The sequence below is a fragment of the Eulemur rufifrons genome, chromosome 30, assembly GCF_041146395.1.
Source record: "Eulemur rufifrons isolate Redbay chromosome 30, OSU_ERuf_1, whole genome shotgun sequence".
NCBI classification, from domain to species: Eukaryota; Metazoa; Chordata; class Mammalia; order Primates; family Lemuridae; genus Eulemur; species Eulemur rufifrons.
In genome coordinates this window covers 104,424,498-104,444,233 of record NC_091012.1, presented here as the reverse complement: position 1 = coordinate 104,444,233, position 19,736 = coordinate 104,424,498, and the positions used below count along the sequence as shown (strand labels likewise).

The 19,736-nt window shown below is 34.9% G+C and overlaps 1 protein-coding gene across 1 annotated transcript in view; it reads left to right on the top strand.

Annotated features, from left to right (window-relative positions):
* Positions 1-16,849, top strand: part of RP2 (RP2 activator of ARL3 GTPase) — a 39,004-nt gene extending 22,155 nt beyond the window's left edge. Inside the window, exons 4-5 of the mRNA XM_069463725.1 lie at positions 14,798-14,883; positions 16,766-16,849. Of these exons, the coding sequence (XP_069319826.1) occupies positions 14,798-14,883; positions 16,766-16,849 (170 nt within the window). The remainder of the gene's footprint in view (positions 1-14,797; positions 14,884-16,765) is intronic.
* Positions 16,850-19,736: the final 2,887 nt, after the last annotated feature.

Genomic DNA, 19,736 nt, shown 5'->3' with positions numbered 1-19,736 from the left:
AATTATTTCAGACAAAGATTATCAGTAGATGCTAAAACTATTGGGATAAAAGTTCCTAAGAAATAGAATATTTATACATTCTAATTCAAATCAGGAAATGTACCTCTACAACAGAAATTTGGTGATCACCATGTTAACCCAGTGATCAAACTTAACATCACTGATGCTTGACATTGTGTTTCTCTTAATGTGATGCAGTGAGAAATATACATTACCTGTGAAGTGTTCTTGCCAAAAGTATTTAACCTGAATCTAATTTAGCCAAGACTTAACTTCTAGTTTGTAAGAAAAAAAAGGAAGTATGTTAAATGACACCATAAGGAAACACTGAGACAAATACAAAATAGAAGGCAGTCTACAAGACAACTGGCTAGGTCTCTTCAGACAATGCAGTGGAAAACAAACAAAAAAGATTGGGAGGGGAACTGTTCTAAAAGGCATTTTTGGGACAACTGGGGAAGTTTCAAGATGATACATAATTGTTCATATCTTTAGATCTGATAATGGTATTGTGGTTATGTAGGAGGTACATGCTGAAGTGTCATTATGTCTGCTACTTTCAGTGACTCAGCAAAACAAAACAAAGGATATGTGTGCAGAGAGGTGGTGTGTATCATGTAATAAAGCAAATGTGGCCAGATATTAACTTTGGTGGGTGTAGGTGAAGGGCAAATGGATATTTACGCTTTTCTTTCAACTATTCTATAATGTGTAGAAATTTTCAAAATAAAAAGTTGGGGAGGCCGGGCGCGGTGGCTCACACCTGTAATCCTAGCACTCTGGGAGGCCGAGGCGGGTGGATCGCTCGAGGTCAGGAGTTCAAGACCAGCCTGAGCAAGAGCGAGACCCCGTCTCTACTAAAAATAGAAAGAAATTATCTGGCCAACTAAAAATATATATAGAAAAAATTAGCTGGGCATGGTGGCGCATGCCTGTAGTCCCAGCTACTCGGGAGGCTGAGGCAAGAGGATGGCTTGAGCTCAGGAGTTTGAGGTTGCTGTGAGCTAGGCTGACGCCACGGCACTCACTCTAGCCTGGGCAACAAAGCGAGACTCTGTCTCAAAAAAAAAAAAAAAGTTGGGGAAAAATGTTAAAGCTACTCAATAGTGCATTGATTGATGTGGAATAGTAAGCAGTGGAGATACTCTAGCAGAAGTTGGATGGACTGGGTCCTTATCTAAAAGTGGCCATCAGTAATTCTAAGGCAGGGTTTCTCAACCTTGGCACTATTGACATTTTAAGCTAGGTAATTCTTTGTAATGAGGGGCTGTCATGTCCTGTACCTTGAAAGATGTTTAACTGTATCTCTGTATCCACTAGATGCCAATAACACCCACCCACATTTATGGCCACCCAAAATATTTTCAGACATTGCCAAATGTCCCCTGGGGGGCAAAATTGCTCCTAGTTGAGAACTACTGTTCTGAGCTAAGGGTGGACTTATTCTTTTGAAAACTCACTTTTATCTTAAATAGTTTGTACCTCAGAGTCTCTAAATTTTCCTCTTCAACTAAAGTAGTTACAGTTATTTCAGTTAATAAAGCTATTGACTGCTTAATAAGAGAATTCATTGTTTTCCATCTTGAGAATCTTCTAAACCTGACTAATCCTCAGAACCATCTAGGGTGCTTTTAAAAATATAAATTTTCAATTCCTACCCCAGAAATACTGATTCAAAAATCTCTGAGATGTATCCTTGGAATGTGCATTTTTAATAGCTCCCCAGATGGTTCTGATGATTAGTCAAAATTGAGTTCCTTTGTTTTAGGGAGTCATTCATTCATTTATTCAACAAACATAGTAGATGAGATCTGAGAAGTAATAGAGGTAAAGTCAGATAATGTAAGACCTTTGGCTTCTACAGTAGTCTAAGAAGAAAAGTTACTGAAAATTTTTATTTTTTTGTTTTTTTAAATAAGCTTTTTATATTGGAATAATTTTAGGCTTAAAAAATTACAGAAATAATACAGTTTCTGTATACCCTTTACCCAGCTTCCCCTAATGTTAATATAACCATAGTACATTTGTCAAAACTAAGAAGTTTACATTGGTAAAATGCTTTCAACTTAAACTATAGACTTTATTCAGATTTCACCAGTTTTTCCCTCTTATGTCTTTTTTCAGTTCCAGAATTCAATCCAAGATCCCACATTGCTTTTAGTTGCCTTGTTTCTTTAATCTCCTCCAGTCGGTGACAGTTCCTCAGTCTTTCCTTGTTTTTTGTAATCTTAAAACTTTTGAACACTAGTGGTCAGTTATTTTGTAGAATGTCCCTCAATTTGGGTTTTTCTATGGTTAGACTAGGGCTATGGATTTTTGGGAAGAAGTGAAGTGCCCTTCTCATCACATCACAGGCACATGATATCAACATGAGGTGGTATCTGCCAGATTTCTCTACTGTACAGTTTCTGTGTTTCCCTTTCCATACTCTGTTCTTTGGAAATGAATCACTAAGAGCAGCCCACGCTCAAAGAGAGGAGAATTAAACTCTACCTCCTAGAGAGAGGAATATCCACATACATTATTTGGAATTCTTCTGTAAGAAAGATTTGTCCTTTCTCCTCCATTTATTCAATCATTTATTTCTATCAGTATTGACTCATGGATATGTATTTTATCCTTTGGGCTATAATCCAGTACCATCAAATTGTTCCAGTTTTAGCTATTAGGGGCTCATTTAGGTTGGCTCCTCTGTCCTTTTGACATGGCCCCATCCTTTTGATTTTTGAACACTTCTTACTTTCTGGTTCTCCAAGATGCTCCAGGCTCATCCTGTATCTTCCTTGCCCCAGAACTAGTATCAACCATTTCTCCAAGGATTCCTAGTTCCTTTTATTCCAGAATTGTAGTTAGAAACCAAGATCTGGGTGTTAGGTGTGCCTGTTACTACTGGGGTATCACTGGTTCTAGGTCCTTTCAACAGACAGAGGTAGGAAATATATGTATGAATATTAACCTATATACACATACACATATATAATTACTCTGTATGTATCTCTCACATATATATATATATATATACACACACACACACACACACACACACATATACCCCCTAATCTAGCACAACAGGGTTCATTCTAGCTTCCTTTCCCTTGCTTTTTTTGTGACTTATTCTAAAAGCGAGAAACCTGGCTCCCATTATCTACAGTTCACTTATTTGTTCAACCCTATTATACATGTAATGTAGTTTTAGAATTACTAACCCATAACCCTGTGAGAAACTTATTTACCAAGTAGAGTGCAGTTGATCTGTACAATTCTTTTTGTCTTTATTCTTACAATAGCCACTCAAAACATAGTCTTCGAAAGTTTCTAAAGTCAACTCCTTTTTCCCTCATCCTCTTCATTGCAGTTATGTCATACATTTATAATACAATTAGATTCATTTGTCACAAGCTGTATTCCATCCTGGGATCCCCTGACATACTGGTTAATTCTTTTTAAATTTGCATATAGTAAAGTTCAATCAGCATGGGTTTTGACAAATACATAGCGTCTACCACCTTATCCACTACTCCCGTACCATAGTAAAGGGTTCTCCCTAAAAATTTCCCTTGTGTGGCCCCTTTAGTCAGTCAACCACAGCTCCTGGCAACTGATTTGTTTTCTGTCCCTGTAAGTCTGCCTTTTCCAGAATGTCCCATAAATGGAATCATATAATATGTAGCCTTTTGGGTCTGGCTTCTTTCATTTATTAAAATGCATTTGTGATTCATCCATCTTGCTGGGTGACTTAATAACTTGTTCCTTTTTATTACTGAATAGCATTCCTTGTATGGATGTACCACAGTTTTTCCATTCGCTTGTTGGACATCTTGATTGTTTCCAGTTTTTGTCAATGATTAATAAAGCTTCTATAAACATTTGTGTATAGGTTTTTGAGTGTACATAACTTTTCAGATCACTTGGATAAATACATTGGAGTGGGATTGCTGAGTGGTATGGTAAGTATATGTTTAATTTCATAAGAAAAGGCCAAACTGTTTTCCAAAGTAGCTGTACCATTTTGCATTTCCACCAGCCATAAATGAGAGTTCCTGTTACTATGTATCCTCCCAACATTTGGTATTGTCAGTTTTCTAGGTGTGTCATGGTATCTCACTGTGTTTTTTAATCAACTTTTTATTTTGGAATAATTTTAGATTAACAGACAGTTCCCATCTACCTTTCAGAATTTCCTCTAAGGTTAACATCGTATATAATCATGGTACATTTTCTAGGTAATCATGTCATCTGTTAAGAGAGACAGTTCGATTTCTTATTTTCTAATCTGTATGCATTTTATTTCTTTTTCTTGCATTATTATACTGGCTAGGACTTCTACTAGCCAGTATAGTGAGGGAGGACATCCTTGCCTTGCTCTTGATCTCAGGATGCAACATGTTCAGTCTCACCATTAAAAATGATGTCAATTGTATGTTATTCATACATAATTTTTATTAGGTTAAGAGAATTGCTTTCTATTCCTAGTTTGTTGAATTTCTGTCATGCATGGATGTTGAATTTTATTGAATGCTTTTTTGCATTTATCAACATGATCATATGCTTTTGCTTAAAATTCATTTAATCTGATGAATGACTTTTATTGCTATCTGAATGTCAAACCAGTTTCATATTCCCGAGATGAACCTCCTTGATCATGATATATTATCCTTTAATATATTGCTGGATGTGATTTGCTAATATTTTATTGTAGATTTTTGCATCTTTGTTCACAATGGATGTTTGTCTGTAGTTTTCCCTTTTTTGTAGTATCTTTGGTTTTAATATTAGGATATTCAATAAAATTAGTTGGGAGGTATCCTTGCTCTTCTATCTCTTGAAGAGATTGTACAGATGTGGCATCTTTTTTCCCTTATGTGTGGTAGAATTCACCAATGAAACTATCTAGGCCTAGAGATTTCTGTTTTGGAAGGTTTTTAGCTATAAATTAATTTATTATATATAGGACTCTTCAGGCTTTTTCTTCTTGAGTGAATTTTAGTAGTTTGTGTCTTTCAGGGAATTGTTTCATTTCACCTAAGTTATCAAATTTATGGGCATAGAGTTGTTTATAGTATGTCCTTATTGTCTGTGGGATCAGAAATGATATTCCTCTTTCATTCCTGCTATTAGTGATTTGAGTCCCCTCCCTCTCACTTTCACTCTTTCACTCAGTCTTTCTCTCCCATCAGCCTGGAGAGAGGATTTTTTGTGTGATTTTTGTTTGTTTGTTTTTGTTTTTGTGTGTGTTTTGGTTTGGTTGGTTTTGTTTGTTTTTATCTTTTTCCAGCTTTATTAAGGTGTAAGTGACAAAATTGTGTGTGTGTGTGTGTGTACATACACACACACACACGCATACACACACTTTAGAGACAGGTTCTCACTCTGTTCCCCAGGCTGGAGCACAGTGGTGTGATCATAGTTCACTATAGCCTCGAACTCCTGGGCTTCAAGTGATCCTCCTGCCTAAGCCTCCCAAGTAGCTGAGATTACAGGTGTGTTCCACCATGCCTAGCTAATTTTTTTTTTCATTTTTTTGTGGAGATGGGTTCTCACTATGTTGCCCCGGCTGGTCTCAAACTCCTGGCCTCAAGTGATTCTCCTACCTTGGCCTCCCAAAGTGCTGGGGATTATAGGTGTGAGCCACTGCACCTGGCCAAAATTGTATATTTTTTTTTTTTTTTTTTTTTTTTTTGAGACAGAGTGTCGCTTTGTTGCCCAGGCTAGAGTGAGTGCCGTGGCGTCAGCCTAGCTCACAGCAACCTCAAACGCCTGGGCTTAAGCAATCCTACTGCCTCAGCCTCCCGAGTAGCTGGGACTACAGGCATGCGCCACCATGCCCGGCTAATTTTTTTTTTTTCTGTATATATTTTAGTTGGCCAGATAATTTCTTTCTATTTTTAGTAGAGACGAGGTCTCGCTCATTGCTCAGGCTGGTCTCGAACTCCTGACCTTGAGCGATCCACCCGCCTCGGCCTCCCAGAGTGCTAGGATTACAGGCGTGAGCCACCGCGCCCGGCCCAAAATTGTATATTTTTAAGGTGTACAACATGATTTGATATATGTATTTATTGTGGAATGGTTACCACAATCAGGTTAGTTAACACATCCATCACCTCACATAGTTACCATTTTTTTATTAACTATAGTCACCATGCTATACATTAGATCCCTAGAACTTACTCATCTTATAACTGCAAGTTTGTATACTTTGACCAACATCTCTCCCTATCCCCTGGCAACCACTAGTCTATTCTTTGTTTAAGTGAGTTCAATTTTTTTAGATCTAACATATGAATCATATAGTCTTTGTCTGTCTGATTTATTTCATTTAGCATAGTGCCCTCCAGGTTTATCCATGTTGTTGCAAATGGCAGGATTTCTTTCTTTTTATGGCTGAATAATATTCTATTCTGTACATATAATATATTCAACATTTCCTTTATTCATCTGTCAGTGGACACTTAGGTTGACTCCACGTCTTGGCTGTTGTGAATAATGCTGCAATGAACATGGGAGCGTAGATATCCCTTTGACATTGATTTCAATTACTTTGGATATATGCCCAGAAGTAAGATTGTAGATAATATGATAGTTCTACTTTTAGTTTTTTGAAGAACCTCCATACTGTTTTCCGTATGGCTGTACTAATTTACATTCCTACCAAGAGTTCACAAGGGTTCCCTTTTATCCACATCCTCACTAACACTTGTTATCTCTTGCCTTTTTAAGAATAGCCATTCTAAAAGGTGTGAGGTGATGTCTCATTGTGGCTTCAATTTGTATTTCCCTGATGATTAGTGATGTTGAGCACCTTTTCATATGAGGTTTATCATTTCATTGATTTCTGCTCAAATATTTATTATTTCCATCCTTTCACTAGCTTTAGGTTTGTTTTGCTCTTTAGTTCCTTAAGGTTTAAGCTTAGGGTTACTGATTTTAAATATTTCTAATACAGTCAGTTCTCATTATTCATGCTAATTATGTTCTGTAAAGTCACTGTGAACACTGAATTAGTGAATTGGTGAATTAGTGAATACCAAATGGCTGCTTCTAGGAGAAATATAGGGTTAGGTTTCTCCAAGTCTCCAGTCACATTTTCATCAACTGATAAATACATAACTTTGTTTTATGTGTGTTTCTATGTAAAGGTACCTTATTTAGTATATATTATTGATTTATAAACATTGAACTCACAGCCAACAGCACTATAACTCATGCCTGAGCAAAGCTTATCTAACACATATTTTCTCATAAGGCACAGTCTTCCTCAACTTAGGAACACTAGATAGCACTTCAGCTTTATGTTTGAGGGCCATTTTAAACAGGTGAAATTACCAACCAAAAGCACAAAAATGTGAAAAACATGGCACTACCTAGACTGCAAAAAGGACACTTGTTTACAGTATGAGAGCTGAAACAAGAAGGCAGAATAGAATGTTGCCTTGTTCAACCTCAGCTAGGAACATGCACAGCAGGCATCTCAAATTTTTTTGCCACTCTGTGCATGTTCACAAATAACCATGAAAACATTTCAAGTATTTGATTTCTGGGGTTACAAATGAATTTTAGCAAGTAGGCAGATTCATAATTAAGGGATCTACATATAACGAGGTTCAACTGTATTTGCATTTAATGTTAAAATTTTTCCCTTAAGCACTGCTTTAGCTGCATCCTACAAATTTTGATATGTTGTATTTTCATTTAACTTAGAGTTTGGCAAAATATGGCCCACTGCTTGCTTTAGTAAATGAAGTTTTATTGGAGCACAGCCCCACTTATTCTTTTATCTATTACATTTTGCTGCTTTTGTGCTATAATAGCAGAGCTGATTAGTTGTGACAAACACTGTAGGGTACACAAAGCCTAAAATATTTCCTGTCTGGCCCTTTACAAAAAAAGTATGTTGACCCCTGCTTTAGTTAAAGATATTTTTTTAGTTTCCTTTGAGACTTTTCACTTGATCCATGGATTATTTAGAAGTATATTGTTTAATTTCCAAACATTTGGGGATTGTACAGATATATTTCTGTTATTGATTTTTAGATTAATTCTGTTATGGTCCAAGAATGCACATTTGTATGATTTCTGTTTTCTTTAATTAAAGTTTGTTTTATGACCTAGAATATGGCCTATGTCGGTGTGAATATTCTATGTGAATGTGAGAAGAATGTGTAATCTGCTGTAGCTTGGTCAAATCTTCCTTAAATGTCCACTAGGTCAATTTGGTTGATAGTGCTCTTCAGATCATCTATATCCTTGCTGATATTCTGCCTACTTGTTTCATAAATTAATGAGAGAGGAATGTTGAAGTTTCCAACTATAATTGTGGATTTGTCTATTTCTCTCTTCAGATCCAATCAGGTTTTATATCATGTATTTTGAAGCTCTGTGATTAGGTGCATACACATTTAGGATTGTTATGTCTTCTTGGAGAATCCTTTATCATTATGTGATGTCCTTCTTTTTCTCTAATAATCTTCCTTGTTCTGAAACATACTTTGTCTGAAATTAATATAGCTACTCCAGCTTTCTTTTGGTTAGTGTTTCATTATAAATCTTTATCCTTTTTTTTAACTTATCAAATCTGTATATTTAAAATGAGGGGGGTTTTTGTAGACAGCATATAGTTAGTTCTTGTTTTTTAATCCAGTCTGATAATCTCTATCTTTTAACTGCTATGTTTAGACCATTCACATTGAAAGGGATAATTGATGTAGTTGGATCAAAATCTACCATCTTGCTAGCTGATTTTTCTGTTCCATTTGTTTGTTTCTTGTTACCTCTTTTTCTGTTTGAGCATTTTTATGATTCCATTTAATCTCCTCTATTGATGTATTATTTATACCTTTTTCTAAAACTTATATAGTAGTTGCATAGTTTTACAGCATACATTTTTAAATAATTTGAGTCCACCTTCTAATCATATACAACTTCACCTGTAGTGTAAGGACCTGATAACATCATATTCTCAATTCTTCCCTCTCATCCCTGTGTCATTATTCTCATGTATCTTACTAGTATATATGCTATAAACACCTAATACATTGTTAATGTTATTTCTTTGAACTGTCAGTTATTTTTAGAGCAATTAAAAATAAGAAAAATATAGATCACATTTTAGTAGAGGTTTTAGAACAGGGGAATGTCATAGTCCTTTTAAAATGTAACTACTATCACTGTGGTTGCTTTAAAAGGGGAACAGAGAGACCAGCTTAGGAGTCTGTTGTAATCTAATTGAGGCATGATAGTGGTTTGTTCCAAGGTCATGTTAAGTAACTCAGAAGGGTTCACTAGATAGGACATCCAGGAATCTTCACAATTTTTCATTACAGCTGAAATATTTAAATTTAAAGCTACTGCGAACTATTTGAATAAGATGTTCACATTAAAGCATTAAAAACATGACCAGTAATCCTTGTTCACCTCATAGTTCAGTTTGAAATAATCACAGTAATTGCAGTCATCATTGGATAGACAAATAGTACTGTTTAAAAAGTACATTGTCAACATTGTAGTTTTTTTTAAATGAAGGATTATCCACACATGTTAATCAAAACTGATTCACTTGTCCACCTTTTTTGCTGGTATTTCTTTGTTGGAAAATTATTAGGTCACTTATTGGAAGTTCATCATATTCTAGTCAAAGAATATCAACCAAGTTTCATGCCTGGGTAATTCTACCAAGATTGTATTTCTGAATTCTAGTTTATGTTCTCTTTATAGAAAACAGGAACTTTAATAAATGTGTAACTTTTAAAAAATATATGTACTATATTTCCTCATAGTAGTTCTGAATAAAAGCATATTCTACCTAATTCAAACTTTCTTCTTTGCAAAACTAACAAACTCTACATTTATTTTTATTTTTATTTTTTTTTTTTTTTGAGACAGAGTCTCGCTCTGTTGCCCGGGCTAGAGTGAGTGCCGTGGCGTCAGGCTAGCTCACAGCAACCTCAAACTCCTGAGCTCAAGGGATCCTCCTGTCTCAGCCTCCCGAGTAGCTAGGACTACAGGCATGTGCCACCATGCCCGGCTAATTTTTTCTATATATATTTTTAGTTGGCCAGATAATTTCTTTCTATTTTTAGTAGAGACAGGGTCTCGCTCTTGCTCAGGCTGGTCTCGAACTCCTGAGCTCCAGCGATCCGCCTGCCTCGGCCTCCCAGAGTGCTAGGATTACAGGCGTGAGCCACCGCGCCCGGCCCAAACTCTACATTTATTATCAACTTTTTCTTTTTAGTTCAATAGTTATTTGGTTTAAAATGATTTTTAAACTTTTTTGCAAATTTCCAATGATCCCATGTGTACTCATTCCCCAGTTTCATCAACTTTTTGCCATACTTTCAAAAATCTGTAATCTCCTTTTTTGGATAAAATATTTTAATCAAATTTTGATTTGTCCTATAATTTCATCCATATATATTTCAGTGTGTATCTTAAATAAAACAAAATTAAAAACAGATGTTTTCTTCAGTAACCACAATGCATTATCACATCTAACAGGATTAACAATAATTCTTTAATATCATCTAATACCCAAATTAATGCAAATTTCTAATTGTTTAAAGCAACTCTTTATGTGTTTTTACAGTTAATTTGATCCAAATGTAAAATAGGCTCACTCATTGTATTTGGTTGTCTTGTATCCTATAATTGCTTTTAATCAAAAACAGGTGTTCTCGCTCCCCTTTTTGTTTCATGCCTTTGTCTTGGGAAAGATGTTTGGTCAATTGTCCTGTAGTATTCATGAGGTTGTTAAATTTGTACCTCCATATTTCTGGTAGACTAGAAGTTAGATCAAAGCCTTGTTTACATTCAGGTTTAGGGGTTGGGTTTTTTTTGGCAGAAATACTTCATAGGTGGTACTGTTTACTATCACTTTAAATGAGAAGGCACATAATGTTTGATTGTTGTACTTTTAGTGATGCTAAGATTAATGGATGGTTTGTCTACCAGTGGGGTGTTAAAAAAGAAGAAGAAGATTGGTGCTGGACGCAGTGGCTCACGCCTGTAATCCTAGCACTCTGGGAGGCCGAGGCGGGAGGATCATTTGAGCTCAGGAATTCGAGACCAGCCTGAGCAAGAGTGAGACCCTGTCTCTACTAAAAAAAAATAGAAAAAAATTATCTGGCCAACTAAAAAGATATATATAGAAAAAATTAGCGGGGCATGGTGGCACATGCCTGTAGTCCCAGCTACTCGGGAGGCTGAGGCAGGAGGATCACTTGAGCCCAGGAGTTTGAGGTTGCTGTGAGCTAGGCTGATGCCACGGCACTCTAGCTTGGGCAACAGAGTGAGACTCTGTCTCAAAAAAAAAAAATTAATTAATTTTAAAAAAAAGATTGATGTGTGGGTTCAAGTGGTGATGACTTTATCTTTTTATTGTAGAGTTTCCTGCAGTCTTTCCTGTGGGGTGCTAAACCCATTGATGATTGTTGCCTGAACCAATTATTTTAATAGGAGTTGCAAAATTATCATTTTCTAATCATGTTACTACTTTTGCATTTAACGGATGTTAACAGAACTTCTCCTTGTACACCAGAGCTGTTTGGTTAACTTGAAATATACTTCATATCAGAAAAGCAGAATGAATAAAGGGAAAAATAAGCATTAATTTGGAGTAGTACCCTAGCAACTTCCATTGGTGTCCATTGAGTTTGTTTCTTTTTTTCTTAAATATCATTACAAAGTCATGACTTTTTATATATCCAGTATGTTTTAATAAATTGCAGTCATTATTTATTCCTTCTGATCTCAGTGTGTCTATCTTTGGCCATTGGGAGCCCTTTAGGCTTCTGTGTCCTTTTGGCACAACCCATTGGCCCTTGACAACTTCATTGCTTTTTGGCTCAACAAAATGTTCCAGGTTGATCTTAATCCATATCTGGCCCTGGATATAGAATCATCCATTTTTCTAAGATGACTTAGATCTTTTTAGTGGGGGATGACATTTAGAAATATATGTTAGGTGCTATATATTACAGGGTTGTCATTTCTTTTAGGCTTTCTCAGTGGACATAGCCATAAACTATATATTTTTAAAAAGAAGGAAGAAGGATCATGAGTTCACGTTGGTATTTCCAAATTAAAATTTAAGATTATAGGCTTTTCTTTTGTAAGTTTAGCTATGTTTTGTTACAAAATGTACGGGATGCCCCTCTCTGTCAAGACTTTTCTAACCAGTCAGATCTTTGAGTTTTAATGAAAAATTTTAAACATATAAAAATAGACAGAATAGTATAATGAACCCCCATACCTATTACCTAGCTTCAACAATTACCAACTCATAGCCAATATAAGGCTTTTTACTTAATTTTTCATTTTATATTTATAATATTTTTATTTTGAAAATCTTGGTTCCTTACAATATTATCAGCTCATTTGCTTTAACTTATGCATATAATGGTTTCAGAATAACAGCAAATTTTACTACTGCAAATGAGATTACTGAATGAAATTTTAAGATTTCTTTGCATCTTTTTGTCCTTAGACTATATCCCACTGAGGGTGTATAGGTAAAATATTGCCTAGAAAGGTTAGTTGGAATAATTCTTTTCTCTGTATGGTCATGTCGCTAACTTGACATACAGTTAGACTCATTTGTTTTAGTTTGTTTTTAATTTTTAAAGACTGCTTTTGCTTTTCTTTTTAATATTTAATTTTGAGTTTCTTGAGGCATTTACATGGTATCAATGTCAAAATTATATAGCAAGTTACATTCAGAGAAGTTTCACTTCCATCCCTATCCCCTCTACCTTGCCCCCTCTCTTCTTTCTCCGATAGGTAAACATTTTTCTTAGTTTTTTCTTTGCTCAATATTTATTTTTTTACATCAAACCTTCTAAACAGATCCATGGGTTGGAGTAGGCACTCATATAAGAACCTTTTCCTGTAAGCCTCCCTTTAGAATTTTTCTCCCTTGCAATTTGTTCATCTCTTGTTTCAATACCCTCTTATTACCTACCTCCTCCACAGAGCCTTGCTTAAGAGCAAGAAAATGTTCTCAGTTACCTTGTTTTCTTTATCTAGTACCTATCTTGATCTACACACTGTGATACTAGAAAAACTCATTCTTTAATTAATTCGTTCTCTGTATCTAGGTTTATAGTTGACTTATGCAATTGGCCCTTTGTATCCATGGGTTCTATATCCATGGATTCACCGAATCACGGATCAAAAATATTTAAAAAACAATAAAAAATAACAATACAATAAAAAACAATACAAATTTCAAAATACAGTATAACAGCTCTTTACATAGCATTTACATTGTATTAGGTATTATAAGTAATCTAGAGATGATTTAAAGTATATGGGAGGAGGCCAGGCATGGTGGCTCATACCTGTAATTCTGGTACTCTGGAGGCCAGGGCCGGAGGATAGCTTGAGGTCAGGAGTTCAAGACCAGCCTGAACAAGAGCAAGACCCTGTCTTTACAAAAAATAGAAAAATTAGCCGGGCATGGTGGCACGTGCCTGTAATCCCAGCTACCTGGGAGGCTGAGACAGGAGGATCGCTTGAGCTCAGGAATTTGTGGTTGCAGTGAGTTATGATGATGCCACTGTCCTCTAGCAGGGAGACAGAGTGAGACTCTGTCTCAAAAATGTATTAATATATGGGAGGATGTGCAGAGGTTACATGCAAATTATACCATTTTATATAAGAGACTTGAGCATATGCTGGAAGGAATCCCCCACAGATACCGAGGGATGAATGTATGTCCTGCCTTTTCTGTATTTGTTGTCTGTATTAAATCACAGGCCTTCCATTATCATGGTGTTCAGTGCAGTGTGATCTTTTCTTTCTCATTTATGTGGCTTGTCCTGTAGCAAATTACTACATTCAATTTAGTATTTTATGTTCATTAGTCCTAGTATTTCATTACTTAACTACTTCATTATTCTGTTGTTTTGTATTTGTTTAATGAGTCTATGACTTTTTTCAATACATTTGTAATTTCCTGGAGATCAAGACTTCTGTATCACTGTAGGAGATAAAAAGCAAATCTATTAGGAATATAGTGATAGCTGAATAAATATTAATTGAATTGAAGGATATATTTTGCTTGACTAACTTATGGCCATGCTCGCTAACAATTTGACAACAGTATTACCAATGCTACATTTTAAGCCAAGCCTGACCAAAGATTAAATCATGAATCTTTGCCCCAGTATTTAAAGCATGGGTGGTTTTTAAAGTATTCAAATTAATGTATGGGAAAGGAGGCACAAACAATTGATAGGATTAAAAAATAAAAACTTGGTCTTTGTTTCTAGAATGTAGCTTTAAGACACACTCAAGGAAAATACTTTCAGATGGTCACCACTTTTGGTGTCTGGCCTCAATTCCCATTTGGCTTAGCTCCATTATTGGTGGCCCAGAACTTGGCTGGTAAGGAGAGTTAGAAGCAAGGCTGGCTGCCTGGCAAAACCTGCTTATGTTGACTTGGATTGCTTTTGATCTTATTTGCTATTTTATCAACTATTCTTTGTACTGCTAAATGAGTGGAGTTTCAGTGGTTTTTATAGAATGAAAACCAGAAAAGCCAGACTATTTACAACACTTTAAAAATGTGACACTAGTCCTATAATAGCACTGAAGCTACTTGTAATGTGATGCAACTCTGTGTTAATTTGTTTTATGATTAGAGTAGGAAGAAGATGCTAAGGTGATGTGTCCCATCTGTCTACTTTTCCTTTTTTCTCTCCTTCAAAGAAGATGCTGGAGATTCTTCAGGGAAGAATAAAAAGATAAATTTTAGAATATATTTGTGTTCATGTTAAGAAAACATTTCTTGGTTTGCTTATAGGTCCTGTTATTGCCTTGGAGTTTAATGGAGATGGTGCTGTAGAAGAATGTCAACTTATTGTAAATGAAACATTCAATGGGACCAAGGTACAAGATTTTATTGACTATAATTCAATCTAACCTTTCATTTCATCTCCTTTTCCTTACCATCGAATAATACATTTATCCCTGGTGTTCCTTGGCATTTAAAATAAAATAAATAAAGCCAGACATGGTGGCCGACACCTGTAATCCTAGCACTTTGGGATGCTGAGGCAGGAGGATCGCTTGAGCCCAGGAATTCAAGAGCAGACTGGGCAACATAGTGAGACCCCCATCTCTACAAAAAGAAAAAAAAAACAAGAACATCAGATCATGATTTTTAGAACCTATGATAAATGGGAACTAAGGTTTGGTTTTTCCTTGCCAAACTAACACTTTAATTGTTTAAAATAATTACAAAATCAGAATCTACTTATTAAAAACCTTCAATAGTACATAACTTTCTGGGTGGGTACAGTGGTTCACACCTGTAATCCCTGCACTTTGGGAGGCCAAGGCAGGAGGATCACTTGAGGCCAGGAGTTCAAGACCAGCCTGGGCAACATAGTGAGAACCCATCTCTACAAAAAATTTTAAAAAATAGCCAGATGTGGTGCATGCCTGTAATCCCAGCTACTTGGGAGGCTAAGGCAGGGGGATCACCTGATCCCAGAAGTTTGAGGCTGCAGTAAGCTGTGATCACACCTTTGTACTCCAGCCTTGGTGACAGAGCAAGACCAACTCTAAAAAAATAAGTAATATATAATTGACTATTTTTTGATAAATATCTGAGAGGAAACTTTTGGTTTTGTCCTCGGATTTTGCCATGGCTCCTTGAATTTGCAAAATTTTAAGTACTTTGTCTTCTGTCTCATTTTATCATAGCAGTAGTACTAAGGGAGAGGACAAATACCAGATTGAATAGAGATAAAATCGTTACGTATTTGGACTTTTTAGAGCTAAATAATTTAGAAATTATCTAATCCAACTTTCTCATATTATAGGTGTAGACACTGAGCCCACAGAGGTTTATTAAATTGTTAGCATCATACAATTAGTTTATGATAAAGCTAGAATAGAACCCAGGTCTCCTCTATTTCCTGCCTGACATTTACAAAAGCTACTTTTGAAGGGTTCTACTGAGTACTGCTTTATTGATGTTTAGAAAATATTTCATTTATGATTAGTAATATATCTTTAGCAGTTTTGAAAAGAATAAACTCAAGTTTTATTTCTCAGACTATTGAGATTATTAGAAAATAGATGAAACTAAGAGTTTTTTTTTTTTTGAGACAGAGTCTCGCTCTGTTGCCCAGGCTAGAGTGCTGTGGCGTCAGCCTAGCTCACAGCAACCTCAAACTCCTGGGCTCAAGCGATCCTTCTGCCTCAGCCTCCCGAGTAGCTGGGACTACAGGCATGTGCCACCATGCCCGGCTAATTTTTCTATATATATTTTTAGCTGTCCATATAATTTTCTTTCTATTTTTAGTAGAGATGGAGTCTCACTCTTGCTCAGGCTGGTCTCGAACTCCTGAGCTCAAACAATCCACCCGCCTTGGCCTCCCAGAGTGCTAGCATTACAGGCATGAGCCACCATGCCCAGCCATCTAAAAGTTCTTTAAATGAACTTTCTTATTCGGTAGCTTCCATAATACTGAGTGTTGTACATTAAACGATAAAAATCTGGTGTAATAAAATAACAACTGAAGTATTATGAAAACAGAGACCTTAATTATACCATAAGCCCTTTTAAAAAAAGCTTAACTTTTATAGCTATTGAAACTATATTGCATGGATTCTAAAGAAAATCTATATATTAAATATTATAAACGATATACTTGAATTTCTTTCAAATAATAATCTTGTGACTTTGTTCTGTGGAGAACATGGCTTTGGCATTCTGGCATCACTAGTACTTATGTTTTTGTTTATTTTCTATTTAAAATAGATGTTTGTATCAGAAAGCAAGGAGACAGCATCTGGAGATGTAGACAACTTCTACAACTTTGCTGATATACAGATGGGAATATGAAATACAGTGTTGAACCAAGGACTTGGTATTAAGCCCTTTCCAACTTGTGTATTTAGAGTTTGACAATATAATACTTTTGTATATTAGCAATGGTTTTTATGATTAAATTGCTAAAAGTTTATTTTTTAATAAACTTGAATACTGCATCATTTACTTGAGTTTCAAAAATAGTTTACTTTAAATTAAGTAGTTTTAATCAACTTATTTAACCCACTTCAGTAAACTTGCAGTTTTGTTTTACTGAATGCTACTCTTATTAGAAAATAGAAGTGGCTAACAGTTTATGATTTTAATCCTATTTAAATGTTCTTTCAGATCTCTAATAATTTAAACTTTCCTCAGTGCCCATGATATTTGTTTGAGAATATATTTTGTCACTTATCTTTTTAAATTTAGAGGTATTTGTTACTAGTTGATCAATTATAATGAACCTATGCATGTTTTTTCATGTATACATATCCAGTTAAATAATTGCTTCCTAGTTGAATTATATGACAAGTGAGATTTTGTACGTGGAGTTGACATAATACTTTGTAAACTGAATTTTTTAAAGAAATAGGCATTTGATAACCAGCTTTACGAGTAACTCTACTAACTGACGTTAGTATAGCTATTTAAAGACTACTTTGTAATTTGATTATTTGAATAAATTCTACATTGTTTAGTTTTTGAATACTACTGCTAGATGACCTTTCTGCTTCCTGGTGAGAAAAGGTATATGCAACACTAAAAAAAGGTGATAACTGTTTTATCAGCTCTTGTGGGCTATCAAAAGAATTAGAACAAAACCTTGTAACTTTTAGGTAAGAAATACTTAGGCATGATGATAAGCTATGCAGATTTTTAAAAAGTTTGATACATTTGATTTTTATTAGATATGCCATTCATATAAAGTAATGTTCAAGTATGGTAAAATTATTTTGGTTGCTCTAAAGTATTATTTCCCAAATCTACCTGACCATAATTTAGCGAGAGGCAGGGGAGAGCTACTTGTTTAAAAATCCTCATTATTAGACCCAATCTTCAGATACATGGATTTAGTCTTCAGGAGGTGTTAACAGGTTGATCTTTTGAGAAGGTACTGGACCTACCATCCACATCACATATAGCAGATAACAGGAAATCAGCTTGCATAGGCCTATTTTTAAAAGGAATCTAAAATTTGATTCTATTTTGATAAAACTAAGACTGAAAATAGCCACTTGTGTAAATTCCTTTTATGATTGTTACTAAAAATGTATTTTCATGTTTAAAATGTTTTTTAATATTTTCAGGTTAATTTATAACTACTGCAATGAATTGCATGTATTTTTTGAATTGTTGATGTGCAGAAATAAATACATTAAAAGACTTTTCACTTTAATAAATTAATATTGAGCACTCATTAATATTGAGCACTCAAATAATATTGAGCACTTATCCTGCGCCTGGCCTTGTGCTAACCATTAGCATTGGATCATTTCAATTCATTTATAAGAGCATTCTATACTACAAAATCAATATAATTTCATAAGGTACAAATAAAAATTGGTGATAGGTTTAATATAATTTTGATCATAATTTATAAATGATCTTTGCAAATAGTGGTCAGAGGGCATTAATTTTTCCCTTAGTTAAGCTAAATTAAATATATTCCTTCCTATAATGATTACATTATTAAACACCATTATTCATATTTGAAATAATCACAATACTGTTTTTCAAAAATAAAATACAATGTACAAAGCTATAAATTGAGTTCTTTATTTTATCTATGGTGTTTTAGCAGAAACTCAGGAATATATAAGGGAGATGTTAATTTAAAATCTTCCACTAAATTTTGTATCTATGAACCAAAGCCTAAAATTTTATATTATTCAGTTACATAAGAGCTTTTACCCAAGTTTAATTTGTCTTTAAGGACAGTCATTTGGCCTCTGAATGTTTGAAAGGATTTTTAAAAATAAGTAATGTTATGGTAGTTATGTCTGTAATTCTAAACTTTGATAGTAATCAGAACGTACTATATTTCATTTCTGAATAGCTTTTGAATTCATGAAAAATTATTAGCAATGAAAAATTAGTAATTTTATTAAGTTATACATTAGCTTATTTCTCTTTAATAGTACTGCTGTTTTTGTTTTGCTTCTGTATATTTATTTGTAGCTTTTATATATAATTTATCTAGTGTTTATAAAATATGATTTGTAATAAATGTTAAAATGAAAATGGCTACAGTGGTTTGGACATGGTTTGTTTGTCTCCACCAAAGTTCATGTTGAAATTTGATCCCCACTGTGGCAGTGTTGGGAGGTGGGGCCTAGTGGGAGATGTTTGGATCATGGGGCAGATCCCTCGTGAATGGTTTGGTGCTGTTCTCAATGTAGTGAGTTCGTTCTCCCTCTTCAGAGACTGGATTAGTTCCCATGAGGGTGGGCTGTTATAAAGCCCTCGGGTTTCCCTCTCTTTGCCTATATCTTCTTCCCCTTTAACCTTCTCTGCCATGTTGTGATGCAGCATGAAAGCCCTCACCAGAAGCCAAGGCCACGCCCTTGAACTTCTCAGCCTGCTAAATAAACTTATTTTCTTCATAAATTACCCAGTCTTGGGTATTCTTTTATAGCAACACAAAATGGACTAATAAAATGGCTTACTGATAATTTTTGAAGAGCGCTTCTATAACATATATTTACTCATACATGTGCCAACATTTGATGCAATTTTTTTAAAGTTAATATAATCTACATCTTATGTTAATGAAAAATGATGCCATTTTGTGTTTGTATAAGGCACTCTGGAGAAATGCAAAGGAAGTAGAAAACCTATTTTAATTTAAGGAATTTCCAATATAATACTTCCTTTGCTAAAGGAATCATATTTTATTATGAATGAATGCTTACTAAGATTA